The 19,052-nt window shown below is 40.4% G+C and overlaps 1 protein-coding gene across 1 annotated transcript; it reads left to right on the top strand.

Annotated features, from left to right (window-relative positions):
* Positions 1-2,512: 2,512 nt before the first annotated feature.
* Positions 2,513-6,435, top strand: LOC126381175 (uncharacterized). Its single transcript, XM_050030695.1, has 5 exons — positions 2,513-2,795; positions 2,929-3,145; positions 4,173-4,192; positions 4,700-5,917; positions 6,270-6,435. Exons 1-5 carry the CDS (start codon positions 2,513-2,515, stop codon positions 6,272-6,274), a joined length of 1,743 nt encoding a protein of 580 aa, XP_049886652.1. The 3' UTR covers positions 6,275-6,435.
* The last annotated feature ends 12,617 nt before the right edge of the window (positions 6,436-19,052 follow it).

The raw sequence follows: 19,052 nt of genomic DNA, 5'->3' as shown, positions 1-19,052 counted from the left end.
TTATCAGTTAGCACTTTAAATCTCCCGCTCTTCCTATATCCATTCCCATACATCCATTCATTCGTCCCAACGACCCATTTTTCGCTCTCTTCAAAAGCGGTCGTCAAGTGTGCGTACGGACATCATAACATATTGTGTTAAAAAATCATAAAAACTACCTAAGTGACCATCTCCAGCTTCTAAACTTCACCGTGAACAAGTAATAAGGGGCGCCCCTCAGGAACAGCATTCCAGCCAAGACAAGTTCAGAGCCTCATCACACGTGAGTCCGTTTCCCTTTTCCATCTTTTAAAGTGCTCACAACCCGACAAGGCAACCCTTTTGGATTTACAGTCGTGAGCTATCGAAATCATTAACAAAAGGTGTTCCTCAGGGCTCTGTTTTGGGGCCTATTTTCTTTGTGATATTTTTAAACGATCTTCTGAATTACATAAATAAACTGTTTCCTGAAATTGGACTGGTGGTATTTGCGGACGATACCAATGCTGTTATTTCTGGTAACACTCTTAACGATCTGAATGGTAGGATCAATACCACTTTAACGGCACTCGCGGACTGGTTCTCGGCCAACGATCTCCAAATTAATCCTAAAAAGACAAGTACTATCCTGTTTCAAACCACTTCGAGACTTAATGATAGACTGGCAGTTACACTTGGCAATGAAATTATTGAACAAGTGGACACAGTTAAGTTCTTGGGTGTTCACATTGATGCATTGTTGAGCTGGAAGGCCGAACTGACTGCATTATGTAATTATATAATCATCTGGATGTTATGCGCTCCGCAGTCTGCGAGATGATTTGACCCAAGACCAACTAAAGGTGGTATATTTTGCCCTTGTAGAGTCCAAACTACGATATAGCATAAAGTTTTGGGGGAACAGTTACAAGTACAACATCACAAAAGCTTTTACGGTTCAGAAAAGGGCGATACGTACTATGGCTAGAATTCCTTCTTGGGAGTCATGTAGAGACTATTTTTTGAAGTTTAAGATTTTGACGGTTCCGAGTTTATACAGGGTGTTAGTAACATCGTAACGAATACTCAGGGGGATGATTCAGACCATGATTCTGAGTTAATATCAAGTGGAATTTTTCGTCGCAAAATAATATATGGATGTAATCAATGTGGATGAGTCCGAAATAAATGATTATTATTATTATTATTATTAAAATTCATGTTTCTTTTATTATTTTTGAAATTATTTTCAATTCTATACTTTTGCGAAGGAAAATTCTACTTGATATTAACTCAGAATAATCAGCTGAATCATCGCCCTCAGTATTCGTTACGATGTCACTTACACCCCACACAAGTACATACGGTAGCCATACAAGTGGGTATGGGTGTTAGTGACACCGTAACGAATACTGAGGGGGATGGTTCAGACCATGATTCTAAGTTGATATCAAGTGGAATTTTTTCAGTCTGAATATTCCTGAAAATTTTTGTGTTTTTTTAAATTATTTTCAATTCCATACTTTTGCGACGGAAAATTCCACTTGATATCATCTCAGAATCATGGCCTCAATTACCCCTCAAAGTTTTTGTTACGATGTCACTAACACCCTGTATATTTTTATCATTCTCACGGACGTAATAAGTCACAGATTCATTTTTGAATTCGAGGATGATATCCAGGGAGGCGACTAGAAGGAAAGACCTAAAGAATGTCATAGTACCTAGGCTTAACGTGGTAGAACACTGCGCAAGATATCAAGCGGTCAAACTTTTTAACTGGTTGCCTGTAGAATTAAAAACAATCAGAAGTCTTTCCATTTTTAAAACAAGATTGAAAAATATGCTGTTGGAAAAGTGTTGTTACTGTATCGACGATTTTTAACTTTGTGATATACTGTGTATTGACTATTTTATAAATTGTTTTAATTGACTTATTTTTTATTGTTTGATGATCTTTATTCTTTGTTATAAGTATAATGTGTATTTGAATTGTTTTATAATTTGTACGATTGACTTATTTATTGCTGCTTATTAAGATCCTCTTCCCCCCGGACCTCTGAATAGAGCAAACGCGTAATAAACCTGTACCATTTTATATTATAATAATTAAATTAAATTCAAATTTAATCTCCAGTAAAAAAATAGGAGTGCATAACTCGCCAAGAGGTGTCATTTGTGCATCGAGCTGCGTGACGTAGGTAATTACTGCACCGACGTAGTGAAAACGACAGCGCCGTGTGTTTCTGCTGCCCTGGTACCTGACCGTCCGGATCGCATTGAATAGTGAGCGAATTTACCTATTTTGTTGAGCACACGACACGGTGAGCTACGAACCAGTCCTCTCGATATAAACGCACACATACGCAACTACGCACTGAGGCCACGCCCACGACGTACATGGCTGGCTTTTTATTTCGACGTACATTGCTGACTTGCCGCTTCTAATTTATGTGCTCCTGGTACATGACCAGAACTAAACGTTACTGTTTTGGGATTAAATTGGCACTTTTTGCGAGCTTGCTTAACAATTCAAACTATATAGATAGAAACGATGAATGTTTCTCTGGAGAAGTCTGCGTCAGAGCCGGATTTGCAAGTGACTCCGACAAACTTTGTAGTAAGTCGTAAGAAGCGAGCCAGAGAGGATGAACCTATAACTCTGACAGATTTTGCAACATTTAAGGACGAAATGATAAAGACGATGTCGGCCCTGTTTGCTAACTCTGATGCTAAAATTAACCAAATGTTAGCAAACCTAAAGGAAGTCCAAGAGACAAATAAGGGAATCTTAGAGTCTGTCTCCTTCCTCTCAGAGCAAAACAAAGAATTGCAAGGTAAAATAGAGTATCTCGAGCTGAAAAGAAGGGAAGACAGGGAGTACATTTCCCTACTTGAGAAAAATATTGAAGATCTTCAGATGTCACTTCGCAAACCGAATTTTGAGCTAAAAAAACGTGCCATTTACAGACAATGAAACTAAAGATGACTTACTAAATATGGTTGTCAACTTATCTTCAACTGTGGGATGCGACTTAACCAAGAGGGATGTGACAGACATATATAGAGTTCGTGGCAAGAAAGGTGGCCCAAAGAATACGCCCATTGTGGTTGAAACTTCGTCAACTTTTGTTAAAGCGGAACTGATCAAGAAGTATAAGAACTACAAGAAGCTTGGCCCTCAAAGGTGAGGTGGACACGCCTATCTTTATCTCTGAAAATCTCACAAGTAAAGGAGCTCGATTACACTTTTTAGCAAGAGACATCGCGAAAACCAAAAACTACAAGTATTGCTGGACAGCATATGGGAAAATCTATTTGCGGAAGTATGATAACTCGCAAGTTATTTCCATTAAGTCTGAATCGCAATGCATTGAATTAATGAACTCTCCGTGACTAGATGATAAGTTTGTTTCTTTTTCTTATAAACAGTCCTACGTGGCTAAATATAAACTAAAACTAAAAGGAGGGTAGAACGAAGTTCTACAGCGAATAAGCTGATTCTTTATATATATTTTTTTAAGTTGGAAAATACGTATAAAAATTCACGTTTTTATATACTACGCATTGTAAGTGCTGCGATTAATGTGTACTAGTGTTGGTGAAGTGTTTTGTGCAGACAACAAAGACAAACAAAAGTTCCAATGGAATGTTGCTGTTGCCTTTTGTGCATGTAATTATGCATCAATTCTTCAAGGGAATATGATAACTTTAGTACGACGAGTGTATTCAGAGTGAGCGGACTCATCAGAGGATTTTTAATCAAAGGACTACAACAGTTGTCTGCAAAAACACGAAGATGACCTTTGGACTGCACGTCAGTTGTTTTAAAGTCTGTAAACTTTATGCCTCCTACTGGTCGCAAATTTCGCAGCCTTATATTATTGCATCGATGGCCTAGTGGTGTGAGGACGTTATCGTTGACTGTTTAAAGCCGCTGGCTCCGAGTTCAAACCCCGGCGACGAAAAACCGTTTTTGACTTTTTGTGATTTTTAATATTTTGCTATTTTTGTGAAACATATATCTTTTATTGTGTTTTAAGTGTAAAATTCCTTTTTAGTTAATATTAATTGCTTCAAATAATATTTTTTAAATTATTATTAGATTTTGAGTGTTGATCAGGTGTTGTAATTTTTAAATTTATTGACTATTATTACTGAATTTGTACATTGATTTCTTGTGTGATAAAATATATTTATTAATTTATTTCTAGTGTTAGAACTGTGATTCGCAGTTAGACTTTAAGGCACCTTTACATGCCTTATTTTTAATTTTACTTTTAATTGTAGGTACCTATCTATCATTTTATTTAAAGTCAGATGTATTATTTGTAGGAAAATATTTAATTTAATTTTTTGATAAATTTTTCATTGTATAAATTTAATTTTGTTGACATTTAATATAAATTTAGTATTTTAATATAATAATTGAATGTATTATTGTGATACCTAATTCGTTTTATTTTATTAATTTAAATTTATTTTAACAAAATATATAATGAGTTCCACTTCTGAGAGCGTTACGTGTCCGTATTGTCCGCGTACATTTTGTCCACATGGACTTAAAGTACATATATAGGCCGTTCACACAAACATGAACACGGTCTTAATCCCGCGCCCTCGCTCCCGTTGTCCTCGACTGCTGTTGCTGGTCTGGTTGACGGGGTGTCGCCTCAGTTTAGCCTCGATGTTTTAGCTTCCTTGAAAAAGACTATACGTGTTTTAAAACATATTCCAAAAGGAGCTAGAAATGCAGCGGCCGGCAAGATGTGTAATCTCATTGAGAAATGTGTTGAGGCGAATGGGGTTGCCGACTGGTACGCTTTGCTTACATTTGCTTATTCGGCTTTTAGGGTACCAGATAATACTGCTCCAGGAAACCTTACGACCAAAGTCAAGCAACATGTAGCCACAATAGGTGATTTAAGTCTCAACACTAGTATTGGACAGTCGTCACTCAAATCACCGTCAGTGTATAGAACAATTGAGACCAAAGTTTTTGAGGGTGATTTGAGAGGTGCCGTCCGCGTGTTAATGTCCGAGGACACAATGGCAACTCCTGGTCCTGACACCCTCGCATCGTTGCAGACAAAGCACCCATCGCCATCCCGCCCGCTCGCCCTTCCTCCTGCACCGGGGGCATCCACAGCCGCTTTAACTGTTAATGTGGAAGATGTGGTGCATGCTCTCAGTACATTCTATACTGGTTCAGCGGCAGGACTGGATGGTTTACGTCCAGCTCACTTAAAAGAGCTGACGTCAAAGTCTGCGGGTGATAATGGACGGCGGTTGCTGGAGAGCCTTACTAAAATGTCCAATTTCTTGTTAGGCGGAAACCTCCTGCCTGAGGTGTGCCCCTACTTGTACGGTGCATCGCTGTGTGCGTTGTCAAAGAAGGACGGTGGCGTGAGACCCATTGCTGTTGGGAGCACGTTGCGTCGTTTGGTAGCAAAGTTAGGATGCCGTGCGGTGAAAAAGGATATGGCATTGTATCTCCAGCCACATCAGCTCGGTTTTGGCACTCAGTTGGGATGTGAGGCGGCTATTCACGCGACACGCACATTCGCAATGGACCCAGCCAATGAAAGTTGCGTTATTGTTAAGCTGGATGTGCGAAACGCATTCAATACCATAGAAAGAGACGTACTTTTGGGCGAAGTGCGCGAGCAGATTCCTTCCTTATATCCTTTTCTTTTTCAAGTTTACCAATCTCCTTCTAATCTGTTTTATGATGGATCTCTTATTCTTTCCCAGGTGGGAGCCCAGCAGGGGGACCCACTTGGGCCGCTCGCTTTCAGTCTAGCGATCCACAAAGTTATTTCGGAGTTAGAGTCACCGTTAAATATATGGTACTTGGATGACGGCACCGTAGGAGGAAATCCCGAAGTAGTGGAGCGGGACCTTAGTAAACTCTTGCCGCGGTTTGCGGAGGTGGGGCTGGAAGTGAGCGCGTCCAAATGTGAGTTTTTCCCCTGTGGTCCAAATTCCCGTTCTTCTTTCTCCCTTTTATCTACTTTACTTCCTGGGCTCAAAGAGATGTCTCCCAACGATTTTTGCTTGTTGGGTTCGCCCATCTTTCCAAATGCTATACCTGATGCCATCGAGAACAGAAGGCAGCTGCTCTTACTCGCTCGCGATCGTCTTAGGAATGTCTCGGCCCATGTTGCTTTGGCTTGCCAGGCGGCTTTGCCGATCCGGCATGGAGAGATAGGCGTGCGCTGCGCGCGAGATGTGGGTATACCAGCCTACCTGGCGTCGACGCATGGGGTTGCGGACCTTGTTACTGATATTTTATCATTTTATGGTGGCAGGGTGAACATCCCCTTTGCGGAAGACGCTTTGTCGGTTTGGACGACTTCCAATCCGTCTGTGCCTGTTCCGGCTCATCCATGCAGGCAGAGAGCTTGGGATGATGTCGGAGCTCGGCATGTTTTGCAGGAGCTGGTAAGTGACTGTGTGGGGGAGGATGCAGCCAGGTTAAAGGCAGTTTCACAGCCAGAGGCCGGTGCATGGCTTCATGCACTACCATCTCCGCACATGGGAACTTTTCTCGATAGCGACTCGGTTCGTGTGGCGGTTGCTCTTCGCCTGGGCTGCAATGTGTGCGAAAAACATCAATGCATTTGCGGTTCCCTGGTGGAGGCCAACGGCCATCATGCTCTGAGTTGTTGTCGATGTGCTGGAAGATTTCCACGGCATCATGCGTTAAACGAAATCGTCCGCCGGGCCCTTGTCTCAGCAAATATTCCGTGTGCGCTGGAACCTCCGGGTCTTAGCCGTTCAGACGGAAAAAGACCAGACGGTATGACCCTGGTGCCGTGGGAGAAGTGGAGAAGGGCAGATGTCTCCTGTGGGATGCGACGTGTGTTAACACTGTTGCCGCGTCGCATCTTGGTCGCACGGTCGCTTCGGCTGGCGCCGCGGCTGAGTTCGCTGCTCGTAGGAAGCGGGAAAAATATAGGCAGTTAGAAGGTCGCTACATTTTTATCCCGCTTGCTGTTGAGACGACGGGTTGTTGGGGTAGCGATGCTAAAAAAATTATAGCGGAAATCGGACGTCGTTTAAGAGAGAGTGGAGATGACCCCCGTGCAGGATTGTTCTTGGCGCAAAGGTTGTCCATTGCTGTACAGCGAGGAAATGCGGCTAGTGTAATGGGCACCTTCGCGCCCGGATTAGTCAGGGGCGGGCTTTTTGACGAGTGCAGTAAATAGCATTATTTTTGTTAATTAAGTATTTATGTAATTTCGTGATTATTATTGAATAAATGATTATATGTGGATATAAAACTAAAATGTAACCTACACTATCTCACATACACTACAACACACAATACTTTCACACAATCATCACTATTTATATACACTATCATTGTGCTCGCTACACTTATAAATACTCATCTATACATACATACAAATTCGTATATTTATAAAACGTTGATAAAATCTTGGATAATGAACAGTATACAAACTACATTAAACAATGGATAACAGGTTGCAATCAATACAGGTAATTGATAAAGTAAATATAGCCAGTACTGTACAATGCGAAGATTACACTCTTAAAGATCACTACATTCATATTAAATCCAATCTAACCATTATTTCTCAAAATATTAGAGGTGTCAACTGCAACTTTGATGATTTCCAGATAACACTTGCAAACCTAAATTTTAGTCCCGACATTATAATATTGACAGAATGTAGAATCAATCCCAATAAAACTATTCCTACAATTAAAAACTACAACACTTATGCAACTACCGTACATGTTAATCAAAATGATGGGGTAATTGCTTATACAGGGTGTAACGGAAGGGGGGTATCAAGCCGAAAGGGGACAAAACTATACCTTATGTAGATCTTATCTGCAAAATTTCAATTAAAAAAAAACACTTTTGATATTTTTTTCAATTTCAGTTAAAAAAATATTTTAATATTTCCAGCATGTAAAAAACACGGCACAGCACTATTGGGGTCACTGTTCTTAATCCACTCAAATATTGGCACTACACAAATCTCCTAGCGCGTCCTGGTCGCCTGGTACTCGCGGCGCTCGCACGGCCGCGATAGGTACGAAATTCGAGCGGGCGGCGGCTTTGGCGGCAACGTCAAAAGGAGTCGGCGGCCGATTGGAACAATCCGAGTCGGCGGCACGTCGGCGACTGTAACAAACAAGAATGACACTAAAGCATCTAATAATTGGAGTCATTTTGCTTTGACAACTATTCTCACATTATTTTATGACGTGTAAAATAAGTTAAAATTACCTACTTGTTTAGGTAAGGTATTTAATTTAATAGTAAATAGGAAAAAAAAGTGTGAAAGTGTGGGTAAGTAGGTAGGTAATTAATAATTAGACTTACGTTTTACAAGAAAGGTTCGAAATGTCGTCATCCCCGTTCGATGCACAGACCTGCCGCTTCATCTGTCCACAACACTTTCGAAGCAAAGTCTGGTGAGCTTTCCACTTGAACTCGGTACCATTCTCAGAATGCCACACGAGGTAAATAATCAGCAGGAATTAGCTCGGGCGTACGTTGCATGTGGTAAGGTTCGCGTGGTAGTCCTTGGGTTGGCTGCACGGCTAGTACGGCTTCTTCAAACTCCGGATCACGGGTCGCCGAGCGGCCAGTCTCGGATGACGCGTGGAAAGAGCCCGTTAAATGCAGTAGGCGATTGACCATTTTCCTGAAGCAATGCAGTGAAGGCAGTTGCCTGGCTTCATCAGCTGGTCTACCTTCTATGAATCGCTGATACAAGTTCCGTGCTTCACTTAAGTTGCCATCGCCGGCACCCACACACATCATCATTTCATAATAACCTACATTACTCAAAGACACCTCGAACTATCACTGATCACAGTTATCACAACAAATCCAAATTTCGAACTTCACTCCACAGATAGTAAACAAGCACTGACAAATAATTTGACAGTTTACTTTCGTGTGCATGTTTCTATCTCTTTCGAATGCTAGTATCCTGGTACTTAAGGGTATGTTATTTCTTTGTGCGCAATAAAATATTTTTATGGTATTGTTTGAATGAATGAATGTATTGTATTTTATGAAAGTAGGTACGTATTTTACTTTGAACCTAGAAAAGTAAAAAAGTCGTTTATCTAACAAGGATCACCCGCGCTCACACTCTGGCACTAACACAGAATTGCCACGTTTCTTCGCAAATATCCCGCGCAATAGCAGAAGGCGAAATTAATCTGTCAATAATAAGACATACTATCACTCTGCCCGTATCCCTAATGGGGTGGGCAGAGTCACAAGAACATCCCATTAGCGGTACGAGCATGATAATTATTTATGTACCTATGTTATGATTACTTGTGGCTCTGTCTGCCCCATAAGAGATAAAGGCGTGATATTATGTATGTATGTTTGGTACGGGCATGTAGCGATACGAGCGTGTAGTGGTAAGTGAAATTCCGCAGTCTCTGCCTACTCCAATGGGAAAAAGGCGTGATGTTATTGTTCACTGTTGGATAATACACGACTACAATTTAGGAAGGAAAAAAAATACAAAAAAAAATAATATTTTTTATCATGGTTAATGATAACTTTCCCTTAACAGCACCGCCATTTTGAATTTCGGGTGCACTAGGGCTTGCCGATCAAAAAATGACTATCGATAATCTATCCCGACCGAGAGTCGATCGATAGCAAGACTATTGATAACTCGGAAAGTGGGAACATTTTCGATTTTATTACCTAAGTGCAATACAATCGATAGTATCGTTGCGGATTAATAACAAACTATCGATAATTTTGCCCTCAGTCAGTAGTATTGCTACACTCCGATAGTATGGTTATTTTGAGTGGGCTGATTGTCTAAACTGAATTTCAATAACTCAAAAGTCCATGGATTTAGATTTTTTGAAAAGCTATTTTTTTATTTCTACCAATCAAAATCGTAGTTGAAAATGATTATGATCGATAATCGATACTGAACTATCGATAGTTTGAAACACTAGCGTGCCTTTTTCTATTCGCGAGCCCTGGCATCCTGGTACAGGGTATAAATCCCATTAACTGTCCCAATGCAATTTGCAATTCCGTGCTTCGGAAGGCACGGTTGGTCCCGGTGACTACTTACTCATGTAAGAAAGTAGTTATTACATGAGTCATGTCAGGGGCCTCTGGCGGCTCAATAGTTACCCTGACACCAGGGTTGATGAGGTTGGTAATCCACCTCACAACCCACACGATAGAAAGATTTAAAAAAATACTGTTATGTGTTTTTAATTCCTTGTACGCAATAAAGTATTATTGTATTGTACGAAAGTACTTATTTTAAGATTACTTTTACCATGTCATAGTAAAAGTAAAGTTATGTTAGGTAGGTACTTTACTTGAGAAATTGATTTTGTCTTTACTATGTTGTACACGTAACATTAATGTCTCCTTAATAAGATACACAATCACTTGCAGCTGCTCGTATCCCTAATGGGGTGGGCAGAGCCATAAGTAATCAGAACATACTAACATAATATCACGCCCGTATCACTAAGGGGTAGGCAGTCACAACGGTACTTGAGAAATTTATTTTGCTTTTACTATGTTGTAAATCCCCAAGGAATTCTAAGAAGCCTCTGACGTTGCCGGTCGCCTCAGGGAGGCACCCCGTCTGGCCAAGGTGCCGGACCCTGTAGTTGGCGGCTCCTTCACACTCCAGTAGCACATGGGCCGCTGTCTCGTCCATGCAGGTTCTGCACAGGGGCTTGTCGGTGACACCTAGTGTAAACAGATGTTTGTTGATATCACCGTGACCACACAGCTACACCTGCTACCTGCAGCTGTTACCTGTATTAGTGGAGACCTCTTCACATTTAGAATTCTTTTGGAGAGACAACTATTGATGTTGGGTAGTGCCATCTTAGCCTGCCTGCATTTATTTACGGTGGTTCATAGTCTGGTGTGTTTGTTCATTCCCAAATACCCTAATACCGAACTAGCTTTATTTGCGGATGATACAGCCATCTATTCATCGTGCCGTGGTCGAGTTATGATGACCGGAATTCTCCAACGCGCCAATGCCTTGGGCAAGTAGTTTCGCAAATGGAGAATCAAGGTAAACCCGGAGAAAAGTGCAGCGGTGTACTTTTCAAAGGGCTATTATAATACGTCACAGTCACGCTGTCAACTTAAGTCATCAAGATGTCTGGCAAGCCGATCCCTTGGGAGGAGCAAGTCAAATATCTCGGCGTAGTCTTAGATAGACGTCTTACTTTCAAGGCCCATATCAAACGTGTGCGCGATCGCGCCACGTTTGTAATGGGCCGTGTTCATTGTCTCCTTAACAAGCGTAGTAAATTATCCCTTTGGAATCTACACGACTTGCATCCGTCCGATCATGACCTATGCAGGGGTAGTTTTCGCTCACGCGAGTCTCTCTCAAATCCACCGTCTACAGGAAATACAAAATCGTTCGTGGTTCCATCGCAATGAAAATCTGCACATTGACCTAAGTCTGCCAACCATTGCCCAATGGCTCAAATTAGTTTTTTCGATTCTGCTCCGCACCAACCAAATCCCCTGGTAGTTGCGGCTTCCGAATACATCCCGCTTAGGAACGGTACTGAATAGCATCGGCGTCCGAAGTATGTAATACGATCCCGACGACCCGATTACTCTAGCCATAGAATCAGCCAATCAGCTCGCGACAACAAACATTTCAGGACCCCGATACCGACACCGCCGGCGTGGTCGACGACTTCCCTCAATCGCTATCGACTTACTAGGGTCGTTTAATTCTTTCAAATATTTTTCCTCTCAGACGACGCCCTGAGCCGAGGTTCGCGCCCAACTGGGCACCCTCAGGCCTGTTGTCTTAAACGTTGTACCGGGTGAGAGCCTTCAGCGCTCCCCATTTGTCCGGCAAAGTAGTTAATGTCATTTGCGGCAAAACTTCGATAAGTCACGTCAAAAAAAGGTGTGTTTGTTGGCTGCTCTCGTTCGTAGCAGCGAGCGGACCTGTCCGAATGAGATCGGCAATATCGGTTCCGGACCGATGGCTGTTACCTCCCGTTCCCCTTCTGGCCAACTCGTCCGCCGCGTCGTTACCTCTTGAATCACTGTGTCCTTTGATCCATTGTAAAGTGAGGTGTTAGTATTTGCACACCTTAGTCAGTGATTGGTGGTAACTGTGTATGAGTAGTAGTAGTTGTTTAGGGCCTGCAAAACTCTGAAAGTATTCTAATGAAACTGTCCCGTACCTAGCTAGCCATGAACGCATTCGCCGCTAGTGTGATGCCCATTTGACCTGGATGACGGTGTTAAGGGAGCCTGATATTACGTAATCATAAAATAAAGCATACTACACAAGGAGACGAGATGCATTGTAAAGTACATTTCTTTATCAACTATTAATGTAGGTAATCGACTACATTTTTGGACAAAACTTGTACAACAAAGTGACTCTGCCCACCTCAGTAGCGCAGTAAGTGTGATATTAGATATGTGTAATTACTTGTAGCTCTGTCTGGTCCATTAGGGTAGTCCATTAGGGTGGTCCATTAGGGTAGTAGGTCCATAAGGATAGAAATTTTTCATACACATGGGTGAAACATGCGAAAATATACGTGCGAAAGGAAGATACATCCCCTGTGATCCAGATCAAAACCGAGAAGGATTTAGCGAAAATAATTTAAAGTTCTTCCAGCCCTCACTTAAATTACGTTTGTGTCCATTAGGAAAGGTCACTTGTGTCAATCTTAATCTTTTTAGTTTGAGAATCACATGCATAATTTTTGAACTAGTCGTATTCCAATACTTGTCACTCAATGTTTCGTACTCAGGTACATTATCGTGTCAACGTAGTAGGTACTGCAGGATCTTGTATCCGGCCGTAATTGCTTTTGTAGCCGCTCGCATAAGGTGCATTCTATGTTGCATGTTGATGCAATGTATGACTAATGATCGTTTAGACAGCTTGGTGCCACAACAGGTTTATTCTTTTGTGCGTTTAGTAAGCGGAAACTCAATGTTTTATGTGAACATGCACAGTGTCTTACTGTGTCCGGGATTACACACCAAACCAACGATGACCTACTGTTTAATATTTTGTATACCCCTCAAAATTCGTATTTTGTACTAGTTTACGATCTAGGCTTCTTGGTAATATTACATATTATATATTTAGAAATTATAATGACTACTCTTAGTGTGTATTACCAGAATGCCAGGGGGCTACGCACTAAAACAAATTATTTCTATAGGAACGTTGTTATGAATGGTTATGATGTAATCTCGATAACTGAATCGTGGTTGTTAGACGGTATACTGGATAGTGAGTTATTCGATAATAGGTATTTGGTTTGGAGGCGAGATAGGAATTATAATTTAACGGGACAAAAGTTTGGTGGGGGAGTTCTCTTAGCTGTAAAACGTAATCTGGCCGCAGTTGAGAGACCGGAGTGGCAAAGTTCAGCAGAAGATATATGGGTAAGTGTCTCACTTAAAAAAGGGAGACTGGGGACTATCCATAAGTTACACATATGCACTCTTTATCTTTGTAATCAAAAGGGAGGGAACAGCTTTAAAACGCAACTCAGTAATTTCGTTAACAAATTATATGATATAATGTTGTCTCACCCTATGGACAAATTCATAATTCTGGGGGATTTTAATTTTGGAGATAATGTCGCATGGTTACGTGATGTGAGCTCGGAGGTAATGTGTCCGGTCGACATCTCGGGTGAACATTTGGTTAATTTCTTCGACATAATAAATACATGTAATTTGTGTCAGTATAACGGTGAAGAGAACAACTCTAAGCAACGTATACTGGATCTAGTATTCTCAAATGACTTTTTATCGGTCAGAGCGTGTATGTCGTCCCTTGTGCCTGAAGATGAACACCATAAATCGTTGGTCATAGATGTACTTTATGCCGTTACTTTGAAAACGAAGGAAATGAATATTAGTAAATACTTGTACGGGAAGGGTGATTATTCAGCAATTACATCCGCTCTAGACAAGATCAACTGGTCTGACTTGCTCTGTTGTTCGTCTTTCAATGATGCGGTTAAGTACTTTTACGATAAATTGTATGAATACAGAGACAAATACATACCCCAAAAGCTTGTAACTTTGAGTACTTATCCTCCCTGGTATAACAGTGCACTTATTAAAATATTAAAAGAGAAAACTAAATATCATGATAGGCACAGAGTGTATGGAAATAGGTCTGACTATGTTACCTTTTCTTTGCTGCGTGATCGAGCCGTGAAGGTTGAACGAAGTTGTTTTGACAGGTACATTGATAAAATTGAATCTGATATAATGCTCAACCCTAAGACATTCTGGTCGTATGTAAAGAGTAGAAGACAAGGCGTTGTATGTCCTAATAAAATGAATTACCAAAATACGTCATCTGATACTGGTGAAGGGATTAGTAACCTCTTTGCATCATACTTTCAATCCACATTTCTCACACCTCAATCTCAAATCTCCAATGGTATCAGTGATCGCAGCAATGAACAGACTAACAGTTCCTCTCACATTAGTTCCGTGGATGTGCAGTATTCGGTTGTGCTAAATCTCTTGAAATCGCTAGACCTAGCGAAATCAGGTGGTCCTGACACTATACCGCCTCTGTTCATTGTAAAGTGTGCTGATAGCCTAGCAACGCCACTCTGTATTTTATATCAGCGTTCGTTGACTGAAGGTATTGTCCCGGTCATTTGGAAATCTGCCTTTATTACTCCGGTTCACAAAAAAGGAAATAAATCTAATGTCGAAAACTATCGTCCTATTTCAAAATTGTGCCTTTTTGCTAAGATTCTAGAGCGCATTGTACATTCTAATCTTTACGCGGCTCTTAAGTGCTCCTTCGACGAATGTCAGCATGGTTTTTTGAATGGGCGCTCTACAGTTACTAACCTGGTTTTGGCTAATGAGTTTATCACGGGTGGTATGGACCAGGGCTCGCAAGTTGATGTAGTATATACCGATTATAGTAAATGCTTTGACCGTATTGATCACACAATCCTTTTAAAGAAATTATTATTTGCTGGTGTGCATGGAAGTTTGTACCGTTGGTTTACGTCATATATTCAAAACCGCAGTCAAGCTGTTGTTCTCCGGGGTTATACATCCTCTTGGACCCCTATACCATCTGGTGTACCACAAGGATCGATACTGGGCCCCATCTTATTTATTATCTTTATATCTGACGTTAAACATTGCTTTCAGCACTCTAGGATCCTCCTCTTTGCCGATGACATGAAAATTCTGAAAACAATAGACAACATCAACGATTCACATAAACTTCAAACAGACCTTTATAGATTTCAAGATTATTGCCGTTTAAACCTACTCGATCTTAATATACAAAAATGTTCTTACATAACCTTTAGTCGCAAAGTTGTGTCAATTGATGCGGGTTATACCCTTCACGGTCAGTCTATAACTAAAGTGGATAAAATGAGGGATCTTGGGGTGATTCATGACCGTAAACTGCTATTCGAGGACCATATTGATAGCGTAGTACAAAGAGCCAATAAGGCTCTGGGTTTCATTATGCGTACCTGTAGTGAATTTCGTAAATTAAAATCTATAAAAATTATTTATTGTGCTTTTGTACGTAGTATTCTTGAGTACGCATCACAGGTTTGGAATCCACAATATGAAACCTATATAAACCGAGTTGAAAATATTCAGAAACGGTTTATGCGTTATCTGGACTTTAAGGCACGAGTCTATACATCTGGCTATCTGGAACGCTGCAAGAGATATCATTTCCTACCGCTTGTACTAAGACGAAAGGTCACCGACATAGCACTTCTAATGAACATAGCCAATGGTTCTATTGATTGTCCGGAACTTTTGTCTAAATTGCATTTACGCACAAATATTCGTAGTTTGAGGCAACGTCCTATTTTATGGGCACCTTTTGCGAGAACTAACTATAGGCATAATACCTACTTGATACGATCTATTGACAGTTTTAACAGCTTACCACCTGAGTACGATCTAGACTTGTTTTGTTCTAAAGTATCCATGATGCGACAAAAAATTGCGAAAACTTTCTTTGAGACACAAGTGACTTATTAGCCCTAGTTTGAGAACGTCAAATGTTTGTACCTACCTTACTTAACCTATTTACTTACTTCTTGATTTTTATAATTGTAAAAGGGTAAATAACTTAGCCACTATTAGGTGGAGACTTGTAATTAGCCTTTAGTTATTGTCTGGTTATTATGTTGAAAATGTATATGGCCGTAAGTCTTCCTCAAAATAAATAAATAATAAAATAAATAAATAATAAATTAGGGATAAAGCCGTGATTTATGTATGTTCACATCTTGTTCTATCCTATTGGTTGTGAGGTGGATAACCAACCTCGTCAATCCTGGTGCGAGGGTTATTATTGAGCCGCCAAATGCCCCTGACATGGCTCATGTAACGACTACTTATTACATCAGTAAGCAGTAACCGGGACCAATGCCCATTGTTTTTTTAACTATTGTGTCTGGAAATCTTGGCCTCACAAGGATGAAACAAAACAATTTAAAAAATTGATTAATATGGCCATCACTGGCACGTTTACCCTTTACTAGGGCAGGCATAAATAAAAGAGGTGGTAGCTGTTCACTCAAAAGTTAAATACCTTGAACAGCTGATTGCTACGTAGTGTTGTGCAAATTTGAATTTATTACATGAAGACCTGGAATTCAATTGCTCATAACTAATGCAAATATGAATTTAGGCGGCCAATACTCTCGCATGTGATTTGTAGATAGTGACAGAGTAGGCACACTTCGGGTTGATACCCCCGTTCCGTTACACCCTGTATAAAGGAGGACCTTCAGTCAACCGTCCAGGAAATTGAAATAAATGATGCATCCTGCCTAAAAATTGACATCTTTAATAACACTATATTCGGTATCTACCGCTCTCCATCGAACAAAAATACAGGAAATTTTACCAATTCATTATGCACTTACCTTGAAAAATTACAACAAAATAAAAATATCATAATAGCGGGAGACATCAACATTAAAATAAACCCGAAACCGACAGAGCAATACTATGACTACATAAACAGAAAGCATTACCTCGACATGCTATCACACTATGGGGTTCTCCCAGGTCATACTTTACCTACTAGAGGTGAAAACTGTCTTGATCACTATATGCTTAAAATAAATCCCAAACAGATTTCTGCTTTTATAGCCATCATGCACACCACCACTACTGATCATTTTACGTCATTTTTATCATTAATCAAAACTAAGAGCAAACAATCCTCACCTAAAACTAATACGACAATAGATTTTGACAAGGCATTGAATTATTTACAAGAACGAAATCTCGCGGAAATACTCTTTAGTGATGACCCAAAAGCGATAACGGATTTCCTCATCAGTGAGTTAGCTAAATCAATTAAATTAAATACTATCACTGTAAACATACCAAAAAATAAAAGAATAATTAAACCGTGGATGACTGTTGGCTTGCTGAGATGCATTAAGAATAGGAATAATCTGCAAAAGCAAAGTCGCTCTGACCCACATAATGAAATTAAAAAAATAACATACCGACGTTATAGAAATCACTGTAACAATTTGTTAAAAAAACTAAAAAGAAAATATAATAAACAATTACTTCAAAATTCACTTAAAAATAATAAATTATTATGGAATAACATTAAAAATATAACTTACACTAACTAATCAAATAAACCTAATCCAAATTTAAAAATAATGAAACCAACTGTATTAGAATCGGCAAACTATATAAATAAATACTTCTCAAATATTGGTAAACAACTGGCCCAGGACATCCACACCTCCCTGATTCCTGATGAGCAAACTAAATATCTTAACAGCTTACCTAGACTACCGCAATCATTTGTTCTTCTAGACACCGATTATAATGAAATTGACAGAATTATAACGTCTCTTAAATCTGACAGTGCCCCGGGATGGGACGATATATCCACCAGATACATTAAACACATAAAGCACAAAATAATACCAATAGTTACGCACTTAGCTAACCTCTGTTTCAAACAAGGCGTCTTTCCTGAACCGCTAAAAAACGCAATCATCACGCCGGTGTACAAGGGTGGTGACAGAGACAATATTAGTAACTATCGGCCCATCTCAGTCTTACCTGTCCTATCTAAGATCTTAGAGAAGTTACTAAATACCAGATTAATAAATTACTTAAGCACTTTTAACATCTTATCCCCATCACAATACGGTTTTAGGCAAGGTCGATCAATCGAAGATGCGATAATTTCTCTAAGTAATCTAATAACCGCACAGCTCGATAAGCAGGAGAAAAGCTTATGCGTCTTTATCGACCTTAAAAAAATAGGAATCAGGGGTGCTCAATTGGCCATATTTAGTGATTACCTAATAGGTAGAACTCAAAGAGTTAAGCTTGACCGGGTCACCAGTGGAGGCGTTGGTGTGTCATGCGGTGTGCCTCAAGGCAGTGTACTAGGTCCAACCCTTTTTCTCATTTATATAAACGATCTTTGCAATATGAAAATTAAAAACGCTAACATTTTCTCGTATGCCGATGACACTGCTGTTGTCTTCTCTGGGCCGACTTGGCAAATCACTAAATCCTACGCTGAAGATGGTATAATTTGTGTGTCTGAATGGCTCCAAAACAACCTTTTAACACTAAATACATCTAAAACTGTCTACATATGCTTTAGCATTTATAATAAATACCAACCAAACAATGATTTTACCATAAAAATACATAAATGTAAAAGCACCACAAAGGGGAGTAAGGGGAGAACGGAGCATAACATCTATTCCGGCCCAACTGTCAACCTCACCTGCACGCGCCGAAGGGCGGCGGCGACCAATGGGTTTCCGTGGTGCTCCCTGCTAGACAACAGACGGGGCTCTGACGACCGAGCAATGGCGGTATAACCATGCACCTCTATCGGGTAACCGTAGGGAAGAGGCAACAGCGACCTTGGGATCTAAATAACCCCTAAAATGGCTGGTGCAGAAGGCAACGGGAAACCACTGCACTATTATTTCCCTAGAAGTTAGCTTTATGAATGAACAAGTCTTATATAGCCATGGCCCCGAGTTCCCGGCGTCCCTTAAGTGGG

Source organism: Pectinophora gossypiella, unplaced genomic scaffold (assembly GCF_024362695.1).
Source record: "Pectinophora gossypiella unplaced genomic scaffold, ilPecGoss1.1 Pgos_39, whole genome shotgun sequence".
In the NCBI taxonomy this organism is placed as follows: domain Eukaryota; kingdom Metazoa; phylum Arthropoda; class Insecta; order Lepidoptera; family Gelechiidae; genus Pectinophora; species Pectinophora gossypiella.
Note: the sequence above shows the minus strand (reverse complement) of the source record. Positions and strands in the feature narration are given on the sequence as shown.